At 40.2% G+C, this 18,034-nt stretch overlaps 2 protein-coding genes across 3 annotated transcripts; one reads left to right on the top strand and one right to left on the bottom strand.

The window, feature by feature from the left end:
* Window positions 1-382: 382 nt before the first annotated feature.
* Window positions 383-3,773, bottom strand: rabac1 (Rab acceptor 1 (prenylated)). The gene is made up of 6 exons (XM_077598325.1): window positions 3,652-3,773; window positions 2,843-2,985; window positions 2,497-2,709; window positions 2,311-2,408; window positions 1,298-1,399; window positions 383-1,193 (listed from the first exon to the last, which is right to left on the bottom strand). The coding sequence occupies exons 2-6, from the start codon at window positions 2,962-2,964 to the stop codon at window positions 1,105-1,107; spliced, it is 624 nt and encodes a 207-aa protein (XP_077454451.1). The 5' UTR covers window positions 2,965-2,985; window positions 3,652-3,773; the 3' UTR covers window positions 383-1,104.
* Window positions 3,719-15,399, top strand: dedd1 (death effector domain-containing 1). 2 transcript variants are annotated; one of them, XM_077598324.1, is made up of 9 exons: window positions 3,719-4,079; window positions 4,243-4,356; window positions 4,462-4,528; window positions 4,659-4,722; window positions 5,610-6,104; window positions 6,676-6,804; window positions 7,212-7,352; window positions 13,707-14,097; window positions 14,167-15,399. In XM_077598324.1, exons 5-8 carry the CDS (start codon window positions 5,645-5,647, stop codon window positions 14,069-14,071), a joined length of 1,095 nt encoding a protein of 364 aa, XP_077454450.1. In that variant the 5' UTR covers window positions 3,719-4,079; window positions 4,243-4,356; window positions 4,462-4,528; window positions 4,659-4,722; window positions 5,610-5,644; the 3' UTR covers window positions 14,072-14,097; window positions 14,167-15,399. The 2 variants fall into 2 exon arrangements, with proteins under 2 accessions (XP_077454450.1, XP_077454449.1); XM_077598323.1 differs by having other exon boundaries at window positions 3,719-4,356.
* Window positions 15,400-18,034: the final 2,635 nt, after the last annotated feature.

The following is an 18,034-nucleotide window of genomic DNA, read 5'->3' as shown; positions in this document are numbered from 1 at the left end:
GTACGGGTCATAAGAGGGGTGAAGGATGCCACAATTGAAGTCAAGAGCTAGAAATGGAAGAAATGTTGTCTTCTCACAGTAAACAAGGAGAAAATGAGAAACGTAGAGATGGAAAAGATATTTGTCTCAAATTACACATTTGGGCTCCTCTTTCCAAAAAAGAAACTGAAAAAAATCAGCAATTTTGATCACAAAATAAAGATTAGTAAAAAAATACTGCAAATGGTATTAAATTAAATTGTACGTATAGAAAGGTAAATCATATTCGCAACAAAACTAACTTATAATTGTAGAGATGAAGCAAATGCAAAAGCAATGTGTAATTATGAGCTAAATTTTCTGCAAAAGCAACCTTCAAAACAAATGCAGACTTCAAGATAAATTGCTCTTGCAATAAGTGAATTTATTACAATTACAAATTGCATTCTACGTGTACAACTAAAATGTTTTGTTAAGAGAACAATTTTCTTCACGCTTCACCAAATGTGTGCCTATTCCCATGGATGGATGACGTTTAAAGGTGAACGTGAAAAATGTCAAATCCTCAAATTTTCAACATTCGTTCCCAAATAACAGCTCCACCAAGTGGCAGATTTCCTGGCAAGGTACTATCTCAGGCCATTTTGAAAGCGACCCTACATTTTCAAATTGATAAATTACGCTTTTACAAGGAAAAATGTGACATCCACAACCTTTTTTTAAATCTCAGGTCTACTGTATTTTATTTAAAGCACCCAAAGGTGATACCAGTAATGTCGGATTCATTGTGTTCGAAGCTTTTAAATTGCATTTTTGAAGGATTAATATTCATTTTCTGAACCGCTTATCCTTACAAGGGTCGCAGGGGGTGCTGGAACACCCACGCAAGCCCGGGAGAACACTTCACAAAGGAGGACTGACCTGGAATCGAACCCAGGACCCCAGAACTGTGAGGCCGACGCGCTAACCACTCACTCAGGGTTAACATTTGCATCCCTATTACAACATAAAATATCCAAATAGAAAATAAAAAGGAATTTGGCAATTCATAATAATATGCTCGAATACAGCATAGCCTGATTATTAGTGTAACAGCAATATAATGTAATCAAGGTCGCGTTGTCATTACACGGACTCCATCAGGAGTTCCTCCCTGTCAGAGTTTTCCAGCTCTCGGAATGCAGCGTGTGTGCCGATGACGAACAAGGTGGCTCCTGAGCGAGGAAGGTGGGGAAAAAAAAAGTGAATGTTAATATTTCGGTCCCATTGACATCGATTGATGTCCAAAGCAATCCCACCGTTCATGAAGTTGACTCACCCAGAACCCAGAAGACGGCTGCCCCGGCTCCAGCTACCCAAAACACGGGTAAGGAGATGGCTCCGGCCAGACACATTTGGTGTGGGAGGGCCAGCTCCTTGCCTGAGAAAAAAATGAAAACAAATATTGTGATGTATATAGAACTGGGGGAAAAATGATAGTAACCCTATAGCAGGGGTAGGCAAACCGGTCCTCGAGGGCCACTGTGGGTGCAGGTTTTTGTTACAACCGATCCACCACAGACACTTTAACCAATGAGATTTCTGCAGAAAACAAGAAGCACCTGACTGCAATCCACCAATTGCACTTGTAGGACACCAGATTGGCAAAAAGGTGTCCTATTTATGGGTTGGAATGAAAACCTGCACCCACTGTGGCCCTTTGTGGAATAGTTTGCCCACCCCTGTTCTATAGTCACAGTGACCAATACTACATCGGGAAATACTAGGCCATCAAAATCAATAAAGCACCTAATTAATTATTGATAACTTTCTACAAAGCCCATCACAAGGCATGCTGGGAAATCCAGCATGTGCTGAGCGATAGCAGTATTCAACAAAATGACCGATTTAGAGTGTCCAATCAGCATAACATGCATGTTTTTGGAATGTGGGAGGAAACTGGAGAACCCGGAGAAAACCCATGCAAGCCCGGGGAGAACATGCAAAATCCACACAGGTGGACAGACCTGGATTTGAACCCAGGACCCCAGAGTCGTGAGGCTGACGCGCTAACCACTCATCTGCAGGCCCGCCCTATTTTTTATGCTATCTTAAAAAATATTAAAAGTTAAAAACACATATTTACATTATACATATTTGTATGTCTCGGCACTACTTTAGACATTTAGTATTATTCACACATTTCTTAAAATGTCAATTCCATATCATCATTGTGTTATTTTTTTTCAGCAATAATTTTAAATGTAATGCATCGTGGGATATAGTTCTTGTGAAATGTGTTGTTTTAAAAGTTTGACATATTGCCCACACACACATCACTGAATTACTTACCAAGAATGATTATTTTAGACTCCAGGGATTTGAGGTGGATGATGTAGAAGGCGCCAATGAAGATGGCCAAAGCGATGAGCAACATCGGCGAGCTGACTCTAAAAACAGAAGAAAACTTTGTGAAAACCTTTTCTTGTCAGCAGTGTCCACTAGAAATGTCCACCTCCACATTATTATGGAACTTACATGCAATAGAGAATGAGTCCGAGAAAAATAAAAGTATAGTTGCTGTTATAGGTGTCCACGTTCTTCACCACGCGCTGGCACATTTCTCCAAAGTTGCGTGGTTTGGAAAACTTGCGTTGGTCGACGAATCCGGCCCACGGACGGATGGACACGCGCCGGCGATCCAGCCACTCTTTGGCCACGCTGACTGACATGCCTTTGGGGAGGCCCAACCTGGAAAATTGACTTTTTAAGTGATGGGTATATGAGTACAGGTAAAGTTGATCTTTTAATGGTACGTTTCAAGTGGAATAGATCAAAGTACAGGACTTTAAAATAAAAAAAGCACACTTAAAATCCGTCTTACTTGGCAAGGATACCAGATGGACCACCCATGCCGGTCGGATGCGCATCCTCAGCACCAAAAACATCTCCAGCTTTACTCTCCATAATGTCCACCTGGCACTCTTCACTCTTTGGAATGTGCATCTACTATAATTCAACTTCACCCTAAAAGAAGGAATAATAATTGTTTTATTTTCATACAGATTTCATTTCACAAATGATAACGTGTGTGTGTGAGTGTGTGTGTGTGAGAGTGTGTGTGTGTGAGAGTGTGTGTGTGTGAGAGTGTGTGTGTGAGTGTGTGTGTGTGTGTGTGAGATTGTGTGTGTTGTGTGTGTGTGTGTGGGTTGGTGTGTGTGTGTGAGTGTGTGTGTGGGTGAGTGGGTGTATGAGTGGGTGGGTGTGAGCGTGTTTGAGAGGGTGTATGTGTGGGGGTGTATGAGTGGGTGTGTGTGTGCGTGTGTGTGAGAGTGTGTGTGTGTGTGTGTGTATGTGTGCGCGTCTATCCCCATCAATGGCAGTAAAACAATGTTTCAAAACCAGATGGAATGAATGTTATGTGTAAAACTACCAGTTTCAAGAAATATATTAAACGATACACGGTATTGTTAAAATGTTAACTCAAATAAGAGAATATTGCACGATTACGGGTTTCGCCCATTATAAAATGTCCGAAGAGGGAACGTCTCGTTCCTGTTAGGAGTCGATTATTTTTTCATTGTTTGAAAGAGTATGAAGACTGATTTACAATTTTGCTTGTGTCTATGTCCTTAGAATTTGATTTCGTGTTCGAAAAAAGGACGAATTGTTATTTAAAAAAATCACACTCACACAAGTGAAAAGGTCCGGGTTGCCTGTGTATGGACGGAAGTGATGTGGAATTTTATTTCCCACGTCAGAGTCGGCAAATGCGCATGAGCATGTTGTAAACAGATCGGAGACCAGCGAAATTCTTTTTACTGCAATAATTTTAATAATACATATAATAATGACGTCAGACAATTGCGTATTTGCAAGAAGTGAGTGTTTGTGTAAGTACAGGAAGTTGTCTCTCGTTTATTTTTGGCTTGTTGTTGATAACAAAATAGGCTGTATATTGTGTTTGCATTTGCGATTATTACAGATAAAAAAAATAACTTTTCCAGCAAGCTAAGTCTTCCACGTCACCGCAAGTAAACAGTGAAAATAAAGTAACACCAGGCGAGCAACAAAAACGCGAGGCCGAAGAAAACATGTTCCTTTAACCGACCTGAGATCAGGTATAAGGTTAATTCCCCCTGCTTCACTGTGACAACACGGTACATAATCTGAAACCAGATCGGTTAAAACGAATGGAGCTTTTCTGAATGCTTTATCTTCGATTGACCCCAACATAATTTAAACCGACCTGAGATCGGCTGACGCTTCTAATTGTGCCGTTAGGCTAAAGAAATCTGACACCAAACCAGCTCGCGAGGCTCTCCATAAATCGAGCTGTGATTGGACAGTTTCTTAATGTTAGGAAGTTGTCTGTCTGTCCGCATATAAGCAAAGAGGGTAAGTTGTTTTGCTCCGCTTTCTGTCAAATCGTAAACTCTTAAAGCTGTTCGTGCTGGCTAAATCTTCTTTTTTTATTTTCCTTTCTTTTTCTTTAATTTAAAGGAAGTGTTGTCGTTCGATGCTAGGTTAAACCTCGCTCCACTGCTAGCGAAAGTCAACCTCACGATGTGTAAGTATAGCACCACCTTTCACTGTGTAAATTTAACATTAAGATATACTCGATAAATCGTGTGTTATTTATTATTTCAAGTGTATGGAATGACATTTAATGACTGATAGCAGGTGTCCATCCTTCACAGGGTAGATGTCAACGCTGAGAACGATATTTTTTCTTACCCAAGACTATGATAAAGCAAATTTAAGGTAAGGACAACAAACAATAACATGCAGGTCTGTGAAGGTTGCCAATGGATGTCTTTATAGCTACTTTACAATTAGCTTGTTGGAATTTCTAGTTTGTTAAGGACTTTTGTCTTTTTGCTAAAAAAAAACTATTTTAAACAGTGCTTCATTATATTGGTCTTTTTTGTAGCTATTCGCTTGCTACTACGCAATATTTCCACGGATGGGCAAAAATTACCCCCCAAAAAAGAGCCCACAACTTCTCATCTCATCTCATTTTCTGAACTGCTCATTAGGGCCACAGGGGGGCTGGAGCCTATCCCAGCTGACTCCGGGCTAGAGATGGGGGACACCCTGAATCGGTGGTCAGCCGATCGCAGGGCACAAGGAGACAGAAGGCCATGCACACTCACACTCGCACCCATACCTACGGGCAATTTACAGTGTCCATGCATGTTTTTGAAATATGGGAGGAAACCAGAGTACCTGTAGGAAACCCACGCAGGCCCGGGGAGAACATGCAGACTCCACACAGGTGGACCGACCCTGGATTTGAACCCAGGACCTCAATGCTGTGAGGCCGACGCGCTAACTACTCATGCGACCGCCCTATTATTTCAGTTGTATTTATATTTATAAATGTTAGATTAAAAAAAAAAATCTTCTTTCTTGGAAAGTGAAAATATTAAATTATTTTCTCTATAGACTACTTTAATCATTTGGTTTTCATTCAAGAGAAGACAGTAAGGATATTATGAAATATATTTAAGTTTTTTTTTACATTAAAAGATTAAAGTGTAAAACTTCGAAAAAAAATCGAAGTATTATTTCTTGTATTTTTTTAATGTATATGCGGTTACAATGTGGGAAAATCCTGTCTAATTTGAAATGGCATTCTCTTGTCGCAGATTGTCGGTTATCATTGGAGTTGGGCGACGTCGGCATGGCCGCCGCCACCCTTAAGCACTGGCAATCTTGGGATGAGACAGAATGCCTCAACTACTATGAGATGCTGTCCCTCCACGAAGTGTTTGAAGTTGTCGGCGCTCAGCTGACGGAAGCCGACATCGGCGTGCTCTTCTTCCTATTGAGCAAAACCTTTATCTCCGCTCACCCCTTGGATCCAGCCGGCTGGACGGTGAAGCCGGATGAAAATGACCCGTCCGACTTGGGCGAGGCCCCGAGTGCCAAACTACTGGCGGCGTGGATGCGCATGCAGTCGCAAGGCTCTCCGCACTGCATAGTGGATTGGTGCAAACCCAGGAATGGTCTGGAGTTGTTGTTGCAGCTGGAGAGGCAAGGTTACATCAGTGAAGGCAACCTGGAGCCGCTTCTGCAGCTCCTCAGAATACTTACGCGACACGACTTGTTGCCTCTGGTGTCCCATAAGAAGAGGAGAACAGGTCAGTTCCACCACAAATACAGTCAGAATATGGTCCCATTTCTGACGCTAAAATGTATTTTCACGAGTAGAGTTAAAGAAACCTCAGCATGATGTGAAATGATTATAGACAAAACAGTCGTGCATTCAATTCAACTTGTTTTTAGAATAGCCATTACCGGATATTAGGCCCTTTTTAGAGAAAATGAATAGATCCGTGAGACTAGGTAAGACTAGCAACAATGTGTATATTTTTAGGTGCAGTCTTCCCCAAAAATTGTACTTTAAATTATGACTGAATTTCTAGACCTGAATTCGCTTCAATTCCAGCACATAGCTCTACATTGTTAAATCTATTATTTTTCAATCAAAGGCTATTCCTAAAAAAACCTGGAAAATTGTCCTACATATGTTCTATTCTTGCTTACTAAACAAAAAAATGGGAAAGAAACTTTGTTATGGTAAATGCCTATTGTTTCATTACCTAAAGTCTCTGTACATGAAGTGCAATTACCGAACACAATATCATGGGGTTGGCTGCTTCGAAAACAGCTTACCGATGTGTAATTATCTAAGTTTTGATGACATTGCAGTGTCACCAGAAAGAAATGCCAGGCGACGTGAGCCTCAACAACAGTTGTTTTGCGCTTCTGGTTTGAGGACTGGTTCCCATAGACAAGGACAATTGCCTCTTTCTTCCTCCACACCCCAAGTAGGAACAGGTAAGTTTGCTCCCTAATGAGTATATTTACCATGTCAGAAGCATTAGGCATATAGTACCTCTTTCAAGCATATTTACAGAATATTGCCATCAAAGTACTATATGGGAATGATGTAAATGCTCTATGAGAGGGAAGCAACAACAGTCCATATAAGGCATGGGTGTGAAAATTATCTTTTGTATTTTTTTTCATTTGTTTATAATTTTTTCATCAAAAAAGGGGTGCAATGAAATATTTAGTTTTATCTTTTAATCCAAAAAGCGAATAACAGCTCATATCTGCACAAAGTTTTAAGTCTTGTTTCGTGTCTGTTAATGCTCCACTATTAAATGCGTTTTGTAATTTCATTATCTATCAGTCCAGATACGCTTGTCCTGAAAGAGACACTGTCTTATGTACTCTCCCAGGGTTTGACACAAGGGTGCCTGCACCATCTGTGGGAGGGAAAAGGAGAAAAAAAAGGGGCTTTGGCTGGAGTCGCAAGTCCAAGAAGACGAAAGGGTCGCCACAGCCACCAACACCTGTGCCACTCCAGAAAAAATCTTGCAGTAAGAACAGCATGTTCATTCCTAAATAATTTTCTGTCTTCTACATAATCACACCATTCCACAAAAAAATCCACACATTTTCTCTAAAGCAAAACAATTAACTCTTTATTTAATTCATGGTCACTGTGTCCTCAAGCTTTGCTTGGCCGCTGCTTTGATGGAGTACACCTTTTTTAAAAATACATAATTTATCTACTGTACAGGAAGCTTACCTGCAATCATTAATGTGGCTTTGCTTCAAGTCTTATGTTTTGACTTCTGTTCAAGGAGCATTACATTTTGGGCTCCCAGTCTTGTATTAATTTAACAACTGGCTATAAAAATTGAAGTAAGCGTAAACCTTCGGGTCCTTTCCACTGTGTTACGAGATGATTGAGCTCTGTGGACGGAAAAATCAAGAGTACACCTTGACCAAGTACCTAATGCATCGATTAAGTAGTGTTGAATATAATGCTGACTAACTGTGTGCCCATTCTATCCATCACGAGTTTGCCTTTTTCTGCTTTCATCTAATTCTGCATTGCATTGCCACTCCTTCATCCTCCCCATTACATGTAACCTTTGCCACCCTATTCACTCGATGCACTTGATCAGAACTTTAAGCAATAAGGTTGCACAATGTTCACTTTTGTCCTTTCCAAGAGAGAAATCTTAAGCTCAGCTCAGATTTTGTGGTATGATTTTTCATTTTCAAGTCGGCGATCCACTGTACAGCCCTACCTCTACTTACGAAATTAATTGGTTCTAGAACTTTTTTCGTAACTTTAAAATTTCGTAAGTAGAGCAGTACTTTATATGTAAATTATCTAATTAATTCCAGTCTTCACACAACTACCAACTAAATCCTTTAAAAGACTCGTGAACACTTTTTTTGGGGACTGATGCGTCTTCTAGTCCGGAAAATACGTTGTTGCCTTAATCATTCTATCCTTTTGAGTTCTGGTGGTAAAATATTCCCTGTTCTTCTTCAACTTTTATTCTATAGCTTTCATTGATATATCTGATCTATTTGGACACTGCCAGCCCATTTTGTCTAAAAGTAAATTGGACGTCTATCGCCTTCAATGATTGACATTGAAAATCTTGATTTTTAAACTGAAGGTATGCACATAGCTGTGAATTTACTGAAATTCCATTGGATATATATATCGATTTATTGGGAAATGGGTGCAAAAATACCCTCCTTTGTGATAGCCAATTCAGCACACCAAGAAAATCTTCCAGCCAAAACATCACTTTGTAGATGCAGCCTTCTTTCATCTTAATTTCCACACATGATAGCCGAAATAGACCATGCAAATATCTACAACGCAAAAGAAATGAGGTCTAGCATGATCATTCCTCTCCAGAATTTTATTGCTCTATCTAGGCTTAACCTTACTGATTTGATCTATAATGGCAAGTTTGTTTTACCAACCATTTCCTGTCCCGATGCCCTTTTTTTTAACAAAAACCCCTGTGGGTTTTGACTCAAGCCATTTTTTCGCAGAGCTTGAATGATCTTCCTGTGACTGTGAACATGTTGCTGCTGTCCTGACTGCCCATTTGATTCCAGCAGGTTGGCTCAGGATTGAGGCTCGTTAGCGCTGAAACACAGAGGATGATGGACTCAGGGAGGCAGAGTGAGAAACTAAACAAAACAAAACATAAACAGTCCATAAACAGTCCCTGGCAGTCATGCACACTCAAGTGTGGGTCCGTACTGAAGGTAAAAGTGGGTCTCCCTGCATCATAACATTCTGTAGCTGCTCGATTTCCCCCATCCCTTGGCGTGTTTCCTCCTTTTATTCTGATTCCACCCTGTCACAAATACACCCAACTATTTATTGGAGGTTTTGAAAAAACTTAGAAAAACTTTGTACTGTTCCAATGTTTTTTATATACCATGTAATTCCATACTTTTTGATAGTATTTCTATTAGGGATGTCCCGATGCTGTTTTTATTTTTTAACTTCCGATCAGATTTTATTCAATGTTTTGCCCATTACGAACCACATACTCCTTGTAAAAATAATGCTCAACCCTTCAAAATCCAGTAAATGACAAATCATATTTTTTGTTTTACCATGAGACATGCTGGCATCAAGAGATGCCCTGTTACTACGATTAGTTTCTAAAGTGAAGTAGTCTCACTTAGCGGACATGTTTTCCTAGTGGTTTAATTTACAGCAACCGAAAAGCACATGCGGCTACCGATCTTGTGACCAATCTAATCTAATACTGTCCGATACTCCAAAAACAGCCGTATCATGCGGAGATACCAACCATTATTGGATCGGGACATTACTACTTTCTACTAAACTACTACACAGGTGATTAGAAGACCACAGTATTTTCTCATTCATAAATATTTGATAGTAAGGGAGAATTTACTATAGTTTTCCAAGTTCTGGTCTCACTTGAACATGTCTACGTATGTCACTATATACGTACAACAACAAAAATGCAAACGTAATTCTTTGTAAAAACTAAGTTACTGTTGTTCAACTTGGCAAGCTCTTTGTATCTCGAGATTATTTGTTGCTTTGTGACCTTTAAATGCTAAGAAACAAGACTATGCTGATGACCTGAAAATGGCGTTATGGGATCGGGACAACTCTAATTTTGGATATTGATAGTTGCTATTAACCAAGGACTCTAATGTCAGCAAATCCCAATAAAAGTTATTAACCTTTACAACAGCAATTTCTTTAGGAAAATTATCCACCCATCTCTTGCCATAGGTTTTCAGGACTCTGGCCCAGTTTCTGTTACGCCCCCTTAAACCCACAACTTTCAATGTCATCCAATACGAGAACCTTTTACAGTGCCTGCATATTGTAATACAAAACCACCTGGTCGACATATGTCCAACCCACTTGTCTCTGTCTTTCTCTCCCTTCTGTGTTCACAGTTCTAAACAGACCAACAAAACTCTTTCCTCACACACAATCAGTGCTCAAAACTGTGCACCAAAACACAAGATTTTTTTTTCTTTTCCTCCCTTGGCTCCTTTGCTCAATGATTGAGCAAAAACGATGATCGATTAAGTTGATGCTCAGCAGGCCAAGCGACTCCTCGCAAATGGGTACTTTAACTTTATCAAGTCAAGTGTTTTTAAAAGTGAGAAAATGTCCTCTCCATGTCTGACAAAGCACACAATATGATATCTCTGTTCATAACTCAAGTGGAGCAAACCTAAAAACAGTCAACGCCTCAGCCTTCATGTGGTGTAGTGTTTCAAAGATTGAACCATATTTTCTTCATGGGAGATTTCATTGAAGTTCACATTGGAAAATGATCTCAAATCTTTCTTTGAAAAAGCAATGTCCATAATAACTTTAAATTAAAATTTATTAATTAGGCTTTTTTTTTTCAACTAAAATTGACTTGTTCTGCTCCAACTGAGAATCAAACCCGGGAAGCAGAGTGCTGAGACCACTGAGCTAAAAATGCTAGCTGACTACTAGTTGCTAGAATGGGCCTATACGTTCTTAGTGGATTTTGTCTGATTGAAGCTTTCATTATACTTCATATTTTAGTGTTACTTCCAAAATATATCATCATGTCATCAATAACGTTGTCTTGGATGGTGATTCAAGTAAACACAAATCACTTTGACAATGGCTTTTTTCTTTTATAATATTCAAGTCATAACATTTTTTGTTTACCTGAAAAGTCCCTTGCCGTTGTTTCTTTTTCAGCTCTTTCACAAGGGATGTCATGCTAACTTACACAGTAATCAAGTTATTGCTCAGAAAACTATTTAAATGAAAGGCTGTTCATGCAAAAATCCTCCCACCCTGGTCCTAAATTGATTCCTGTGTCCACACAGAATTATTTTCCATCAGTCTAATCACAGCCCTCGTTAGACCACGTTGCTCTTTTGCAAATGTTAACGCATGCGAGAATCGATGCCTTTATTCAACATTTGCCTTTCAAATGTTGGCATTTTGCAAACGATGGCTCTCTTGAGTCGTGCACAGCTCGCCCAATTCAGACAAATACCACTCTGTTGGTTCACGTTAATCAGCAGGAGGATAATTAACTGGACTCGATGATGTTAGTCCCCTTGAAACGTGGGTCATTCCAGAAAAATAAGCATTCACTTTTCTGGTTTTCTGCTACGTCCTTATCGATATGAAGTGCTAAAGTATAAAAAGCGATTAAATACCCTTAGTGTTTAGTGGTCATTTTTATTATAACATTTATTCACGAGTAACACACTTCCAAATTAGTGCTATTGTTAGCTTTCAGCAGATAAAGAGGACATACTGTATTTACTCGCATATAAGCCGCATTTGTCAGATAAAAAAAATGATGACTGAATGGAGGGTACGGCTTATATGCGCATAAAAAAACGACATGCATAAAGCTGCAAGGTGACAAAGACGAAACGCCATAACGCAAGACAATGCGGCCGATACGGTCATTTATTTCAAAGTAGAGAAAAGATAAACAGATAAAACTATTAGCGAATTAGCTTAGTGTTATGGTGTACGTTGATAGTGCTGGGACACCTCATCTACACAGATACACCGGTTAGAGTAATTCAAACAAATGATCCCACAGTTCCATGAGACACAAATGAAACAAATAATACCCCCAAAATATCAAATTAAACGACATTACAACAGATTTGAATTTTGTCATTAGAGGAATGAGAAAATAGAAAAACGGCATTTTCAAGGGTGTTCCAGACCCATTGCTATTTAAAAACGAACTATTTACTTAGAAACTGCATGCAATTTTGGAATGACCCATGTCACGCTTTTCAATGTTCTGAGAGCAGAGGATGGTGTTCATGAATTCTCTTTCTGATGGGGAAAAAAAAATTCCATCAATACTGTTGTTCCACACTAAAGAGTGCTTTGGAGGGGACGAGATGAGTTTCTGTTGCAGCCAAAGTCGTCAAGCAGCCGGTTTCCACCTCCCAGTTCTGGAATAGGGACACGGGGAGACGCCCTCTCAGCGGCGCTCGTGTTCAGGACAGTATGTATCCTCTGATCTTCCTCGCTGTGCTGTTGCATGACCGCCAATCCGGTTACGAGCAAATTCATCGTTTAACACTTGAGCTGGAACTGAAAGAGTAAAAAAAAAAGAATGAAAAGAAAAGCAAAACACAGAATTCCTGGACCACACACTGCTAAGCTTCCACTTGAATTTTGCTGAGTGTGCAGCTGACACCATGTACAAGGCAACCGCTTCCATGGCAGTCATATTTATCATTCCAAGTTCACTAAAATGGCCACTCTGCTCAACCTGACTTTACCTCTTCTTTTTTTTGGTCCTTGGCAACGTTTGTGCTGCTTTTAGCAAAAGCTCAATCAGAAATGACAATGTGTACGTTCCAGTCCAGTAAGTGTTCCGCTTACTCGGTCACGAGCTCCTTATTTGAGAAACTGCTCTTCAGTCCCTTTTTATGTCATCGATGTTGTGTGATTCATGAATTAAGGAGGCTATTTTACACTGCACGCTACCGACTTGGGCTCTCTATTGACGCGTTTATACTTTGAAGACAGTCATGGTTTATGTAGGCTGAGGTTTTTTCTCACAGATGACGTATACGGCTGCCGGTCACACATTGGTCCAGAAGATTGGCCATCCTTTTATTTCAGTGTGCTCTTTACGTTTTTTTTTTAAATGCCAGCGTGGTCCAGACCTAAGAACTGATGTCATTCAGTGCCACCTTGACGTTTTCCAGTTATGGGCCACCTTTAAAGCTTTGTTTGAGCTAGACCATGTTCAGACTACTGTTAGCAATTTCTTATGCCAAAACTTCCACTTTGCTGCTGTACTTGTTTCTTCTTGAAAAAGTCCCGTCCAGCTGTCTTGAGAATTTTTTTTTACTTCAGTGCTGAGTCCTAGTAGCAAGTGGCCTCCGCTTACGAGTTTCAGCGTACTTTCATTTTTTATGAACTTTAAAAAAAAGATAGTGATAATCCACGTTTAAACTAGCAAGCAGAAGCCACTCTTGCTACTAGGACTCAGGACTGAAATTAATTTAAAAAAAAACAGCAGAAAATAATCGCGAAGTAGTGAATTCGCGATCAGTGAAGTTGCAATAATCGAGGGATTACTGTAACGCACTGACTGCTTCACATCTGGATTCATACACCTCAGTCTCCACTTTGCTACAGTGTAGCCTTTTCTTTCTGCCATTAGTGTATTTGGCCGGATCTTCTTATATGGTAAATGCTTAGCTGGGCCAAGTTCCATCCGTGCAATGTAAAATTTGCCTTTAACAGTTTGACCGTTGTCTCCGTTTCCCTTCCCTCTCCTCTGACTTCATATGCTAACATCGACCCTTTCCTTCTTTTTCCCCCTGCTCCCTATTCCCTCCCCCCTGGATTTGTCCTATCCCCCCACTCTCAGCTATCCGTCTGAGGGTCCGGGCGGAATACCTGAACCACGAGTCGGCGCTACGCAACGGCGTTTCATCGGACAAACCTCACCCTCTGGAGCGCCAGTTCGAGCTGTTCTGCCGGGCCGACTTGCTGCTGCGCACCCGCGATCTGGGCGCCATCGTATGCGACATCAAATTTACTGAGCTAGAAAACTTGGAGGCTTTCTGGTTGGACTACCTGAGCGGCTCGCTACTGGAGGCCCTCAAGGGGGTCTTCATCAACGATTCTTTGAGGGCGGCGGCGGGGTCCGAGGAAATTCGGCTGCTCATCGCCGTAGATCAGGACGACTACGAGGAAGGCCATCAGCATCTGAACCCTGTCCCAATGGCGTAGCGACGGGAAGACCATCACTGAGGGATGTAGGTAGAGTTTTGCTATTAACTTGTTGGGACAATGTCAATTTTTGGGTCATATTATACCTCTTGCAGCCGCCAGGTGGCAGACTTCAGCTTTGGAGTTTTGAGTTGAAACAATGAATACAGAACTGGTTTCCGTTTGAATTCACGTCCAGGTGATAATGAATAAGAGAACAGAATGAAAGGACCAGGCAGAGAAGGACAAACAGGGATATAGTGGTAAGCCCCGCCAAAATGTTATTTGAACAAATTTTGTTGGTGTTTCATGTGAGTCATTTAATGAAATTCATTTTTTTTGTTTTTGCGGGTGAAAAAAATTAATATATAAGATAAGTTTATTTCTTGTTGGGAACGTTTTCGCTCCTTTGGACCCTATTTTATGTATTCCCTCTGTTTCCTTGCTGCTTACATGAATTGATTATTTAAATTCTATCTGCCACTGGCAGTGAATGGGTTAATCTTGTTGAAGTGGAAGACATAGAGAAAGTAAAAGTTTCTACTCTTCTGGGTTAAATTTGTGCGACTGAAAGAAGAATTGAAAAAGTCAAACTAACTTTTGAACCATAATAGCCCAAAGTCTCCATTTTGTTTTCCCGTTTCCCCACACTGATAAAGTTTGTCTCCCTTACGGTAATATGTTTGAAGCGGAAAACCGAGGCGAAAAAAAGTGATCTTTGCGTCTTAACTTTGGCCGAGTCTTAAGATAACCAGGCCGGTCCTGAGTCGTCCGAAGATGATAAACCTGCAGCTCGCAATTGCTGTGGTCAGTGGTCAGCGCTAGATGACATTGGTGATTAGCTTCCGACTTCAGCCGACCATGGACAAGTCATCCTCGCGGTAGCGGGGGTGATAATTCAAGATGTGGGCTCATAGTGGAAGTAAAAACCCTTACAAGATGAGGCAATGCGGCGCTCAATACAAGCGATGTTCAGAAGATCAGAATCCAAAGTGCGAACATCCTGGCTGCCATCATCCTCGCTAGAGTGTCTTTGACGGAGCGCTGTCTGGTCACCCTTCTGGAACTAATGCTGGGACTTGACTCGATCAATAAGGCCCCTCGCTCTCATATAAAAACCACTAGAACAAGAATTTTGGTTTGTGTTGAATGGCTGGAACTGGCAAGAAAGGTTTTTTTTTGTCTTTGTCTTTATATGGTATGGTTTCAACCTTTATTTATACTTTTGGGCACTTGATGTTTAATGCTTGCCAACTGTTTTGGTTATCTATCGTATATTACGAAAGCATGATGGTGTTTTGTGTGAAAACTAATAAGAATAATAAAGATGTGGATGGAAAGCTCTTTAAGTTTGTTTAGTTTTATAAACTAATCCAAAATATGACATTGGTGGGGGCCACTAGTCACATTGATATCCAGTAATACTTCGTTTATCGCACTTAATAGGTTCCAAGAACTGCCGTAATAGGTGAATAATCGTGATTTAGGCACTGTTTTAATAGTGTCTATTTAATATTATTTGGATTTTTAAAATTCTCTCCATACTATGTATTATTTAACTCCCAAAGATAGACACTGCCTCTATAGGAAATCTTATGTTCCAAGATAAGAAAAAATCCACTTTACAAAATGTCAAAGGAAATCAAAACTTTAAAAAAAAATGTAGTCAACTGTCACCTTTTGGGCCTATCAAATGGAACCCTGTGCTATGAAATGGATAAGCAGTCATTTTAGGCTAAAGCCCTTTCCAGAGCTTGAAAACAAAAGCTGAATTAGTTTCAGCAGGCAAAATTTTGGGCATTTTGTCAATTTTGAGGCCATAAGACAATAAGAAGGCACATGACTTTCATGGAAATTGCCATTTAACCAGGAAAGTTCCACTGTTTAAAAAACCCTTTTTAAAGGCAGTCCTGGACTGAAATCTACATATGAACAATGACCATTTTCTGTGTTGTTTTTTCTAGTTTTTTTTTTAAAGAAATCAATGCAGTAAAAAAAGAGTTTTTATTTTTGTTTTTACTCACTCAGTACTATGATCGGTGATGGATGTCCATCACAGACGTAGCGGAAAACGTGGGAAAATATTTGATGGAACTGTTACAACCACGTCCAAAGAATCCCAGTTGTTATTTTTATGGTTTTATTTATTTGTTTATTTATTTTTTGATGGGCAGCCAACCTGCCCCCAGCCCGCCTTGGGCAAACGCAGATGTTTCAAAGGCTCGCTCTGCTTGGTGTCGCCTCTTAAAGGCTGCACAGCTCTTCTAGAAAGCTCTCTGTCTGGGAAGTCCGCTTCACTATCCACACGCTCTGTCATGTTTTTCTATTTGGAATAAAGTCTCACTCTTGGTTGACCCCATCACGGCTCTTCGTAGAAACCGGGGCGCTTATGTGGAGCCGGCTTGGCATGCTGTGAAGGGAGTTCAACCTTCCCAAGATCATTATAAGTAGTTGACACCATTCTTTCTGTATTTATTCCTGCATCATACAGCAAAGCCTTAGAAATCACACGAGACACCAGTGTATAACAAAAGTGTGATATCCAAAAGTGCGTCCAACCTGGCTGCTTAGTACAATATGTCTTAAGTGGCAGTAAAAATAAGCGAGGGCAGACAGACGTCACAAGCAAAAGAAGTGATCATCTATGAGAACTGCTTCAGTCATTGGTGAGTGTGTTTTTCTATTATTATTATTATTATTATTGTTATTATTATTATGACTTTAATGTAAGGTGCTTTTTTCACATGGACAGATAATATACAGCAGTTTCATTAAATGCAAGAGTCTTAATTTACTACTTATGGATAATCATATATATTATACAGCTATTTGTTTTCACTTTTTTAGTTTTGCTTGATGAGCCAATCAAGAACAGCAAATGGCTGGTCTTGGTTGAATACATATTAGTTATTGATGATTCTATCATTTTATTGGCGTGTAAAAATCTGCAATATGAGGCCTTTAAATTTTGATCGTGTAACTTTTTTTTAAATGAAAGAAAAAGCCGTAAAATTGAATGTCACTCCAATGTCATATGTTCAATCACTATCCATACTTGAACACACTAATATAAAAAGAGCTTAACTTGACTTGTGGGAAGGTTAGTAAATACTTCTCAGAAATTGATAATCTAAAGATTTTTCCTCCAGAGGGCATCATATCCCATTTTGACACTGTGCAAGAAAGAATTTAAGTAGTACAGTAAATATAGGTCAGTGCTTGTGATGGTTTAGGATAGTAGAAAAGGTCGATGGCCCTGACCTTTCACCCCTTGCTATACGGCCAATCGGTGACTGTAACACCCAGCCCTCCTCCTTTCAGGTCAAAGTGTTCCAAAGTAGTTTCGAGACGCTGTTGCTATGGTGCTATTGTCAAATCACATGGGATCTAGTCTTGAGTGCATTATATGAAACATTTGTATTACATCCACACATTTTGCTTTATTGGCCTAAAACACCACCAGAGGTGTTTTGGTGTGTGCAAATTGCGCGGCGTAACAAAAAGCTAATGCCGTGTGGCCGAGTGGTGGTCATCGTGCCGCTTTATCCCGCCGTCCGCAGGTGTTCCTCTCACCTCCTTGATTGGATGGAGACGCCAGCCATCTTGCGGCGTCTCGGGCGTCCAAATCAGAGCGCTATTGAAACGTGTCATCTAAAGCTGATAGACACTATAGGACCCGCTGGGACCTGCGTTATTGTGTGTATAACCTGCAGGGTATAGCGCGTCTCACTGATGGGGTCCCATGCTGCTGCTTATTGACGTGGCTCCATTGAAAAATGTCATGTTGTACACATGTCAGGTCTGGTAACAGTGAGAAGTACTACAATCTATACTGACTTAATTATTCTTCTTCCCGAAGGCTGCTTATCACTTTTTTGTGATGACCCAAAATTGTAACTCTCTAAAAAGGGTTAAATAACTACAGATTTTAAAAAAAAAATGATTTTTAGTGAGGAAATCTTTACATACAAAGTGATTGTCCAA

The sequence above is a fragment of the Stigmatopora argus genome, chromosome 4, assembly GCF_051989625.1.
Source record: "Stigmatopora argus isolate UIUO_Sarg chromosome 4, RoL_Sarg_1.0, whole genome shotgun sequence".
Taxonomy (NCBI): domain Eukaryota; kingdom Metazoa; phylum Chordata; class Actinopteri; order Syngnathiformes; family Syngnathidae; genus Stigmatopora; species Stigmatopora argus.
The sequence above is the reverse complement of the archived record's forward strand: the minus strand, read 5'-3'. Positions and strand labels throughout refer to the sequence as shown.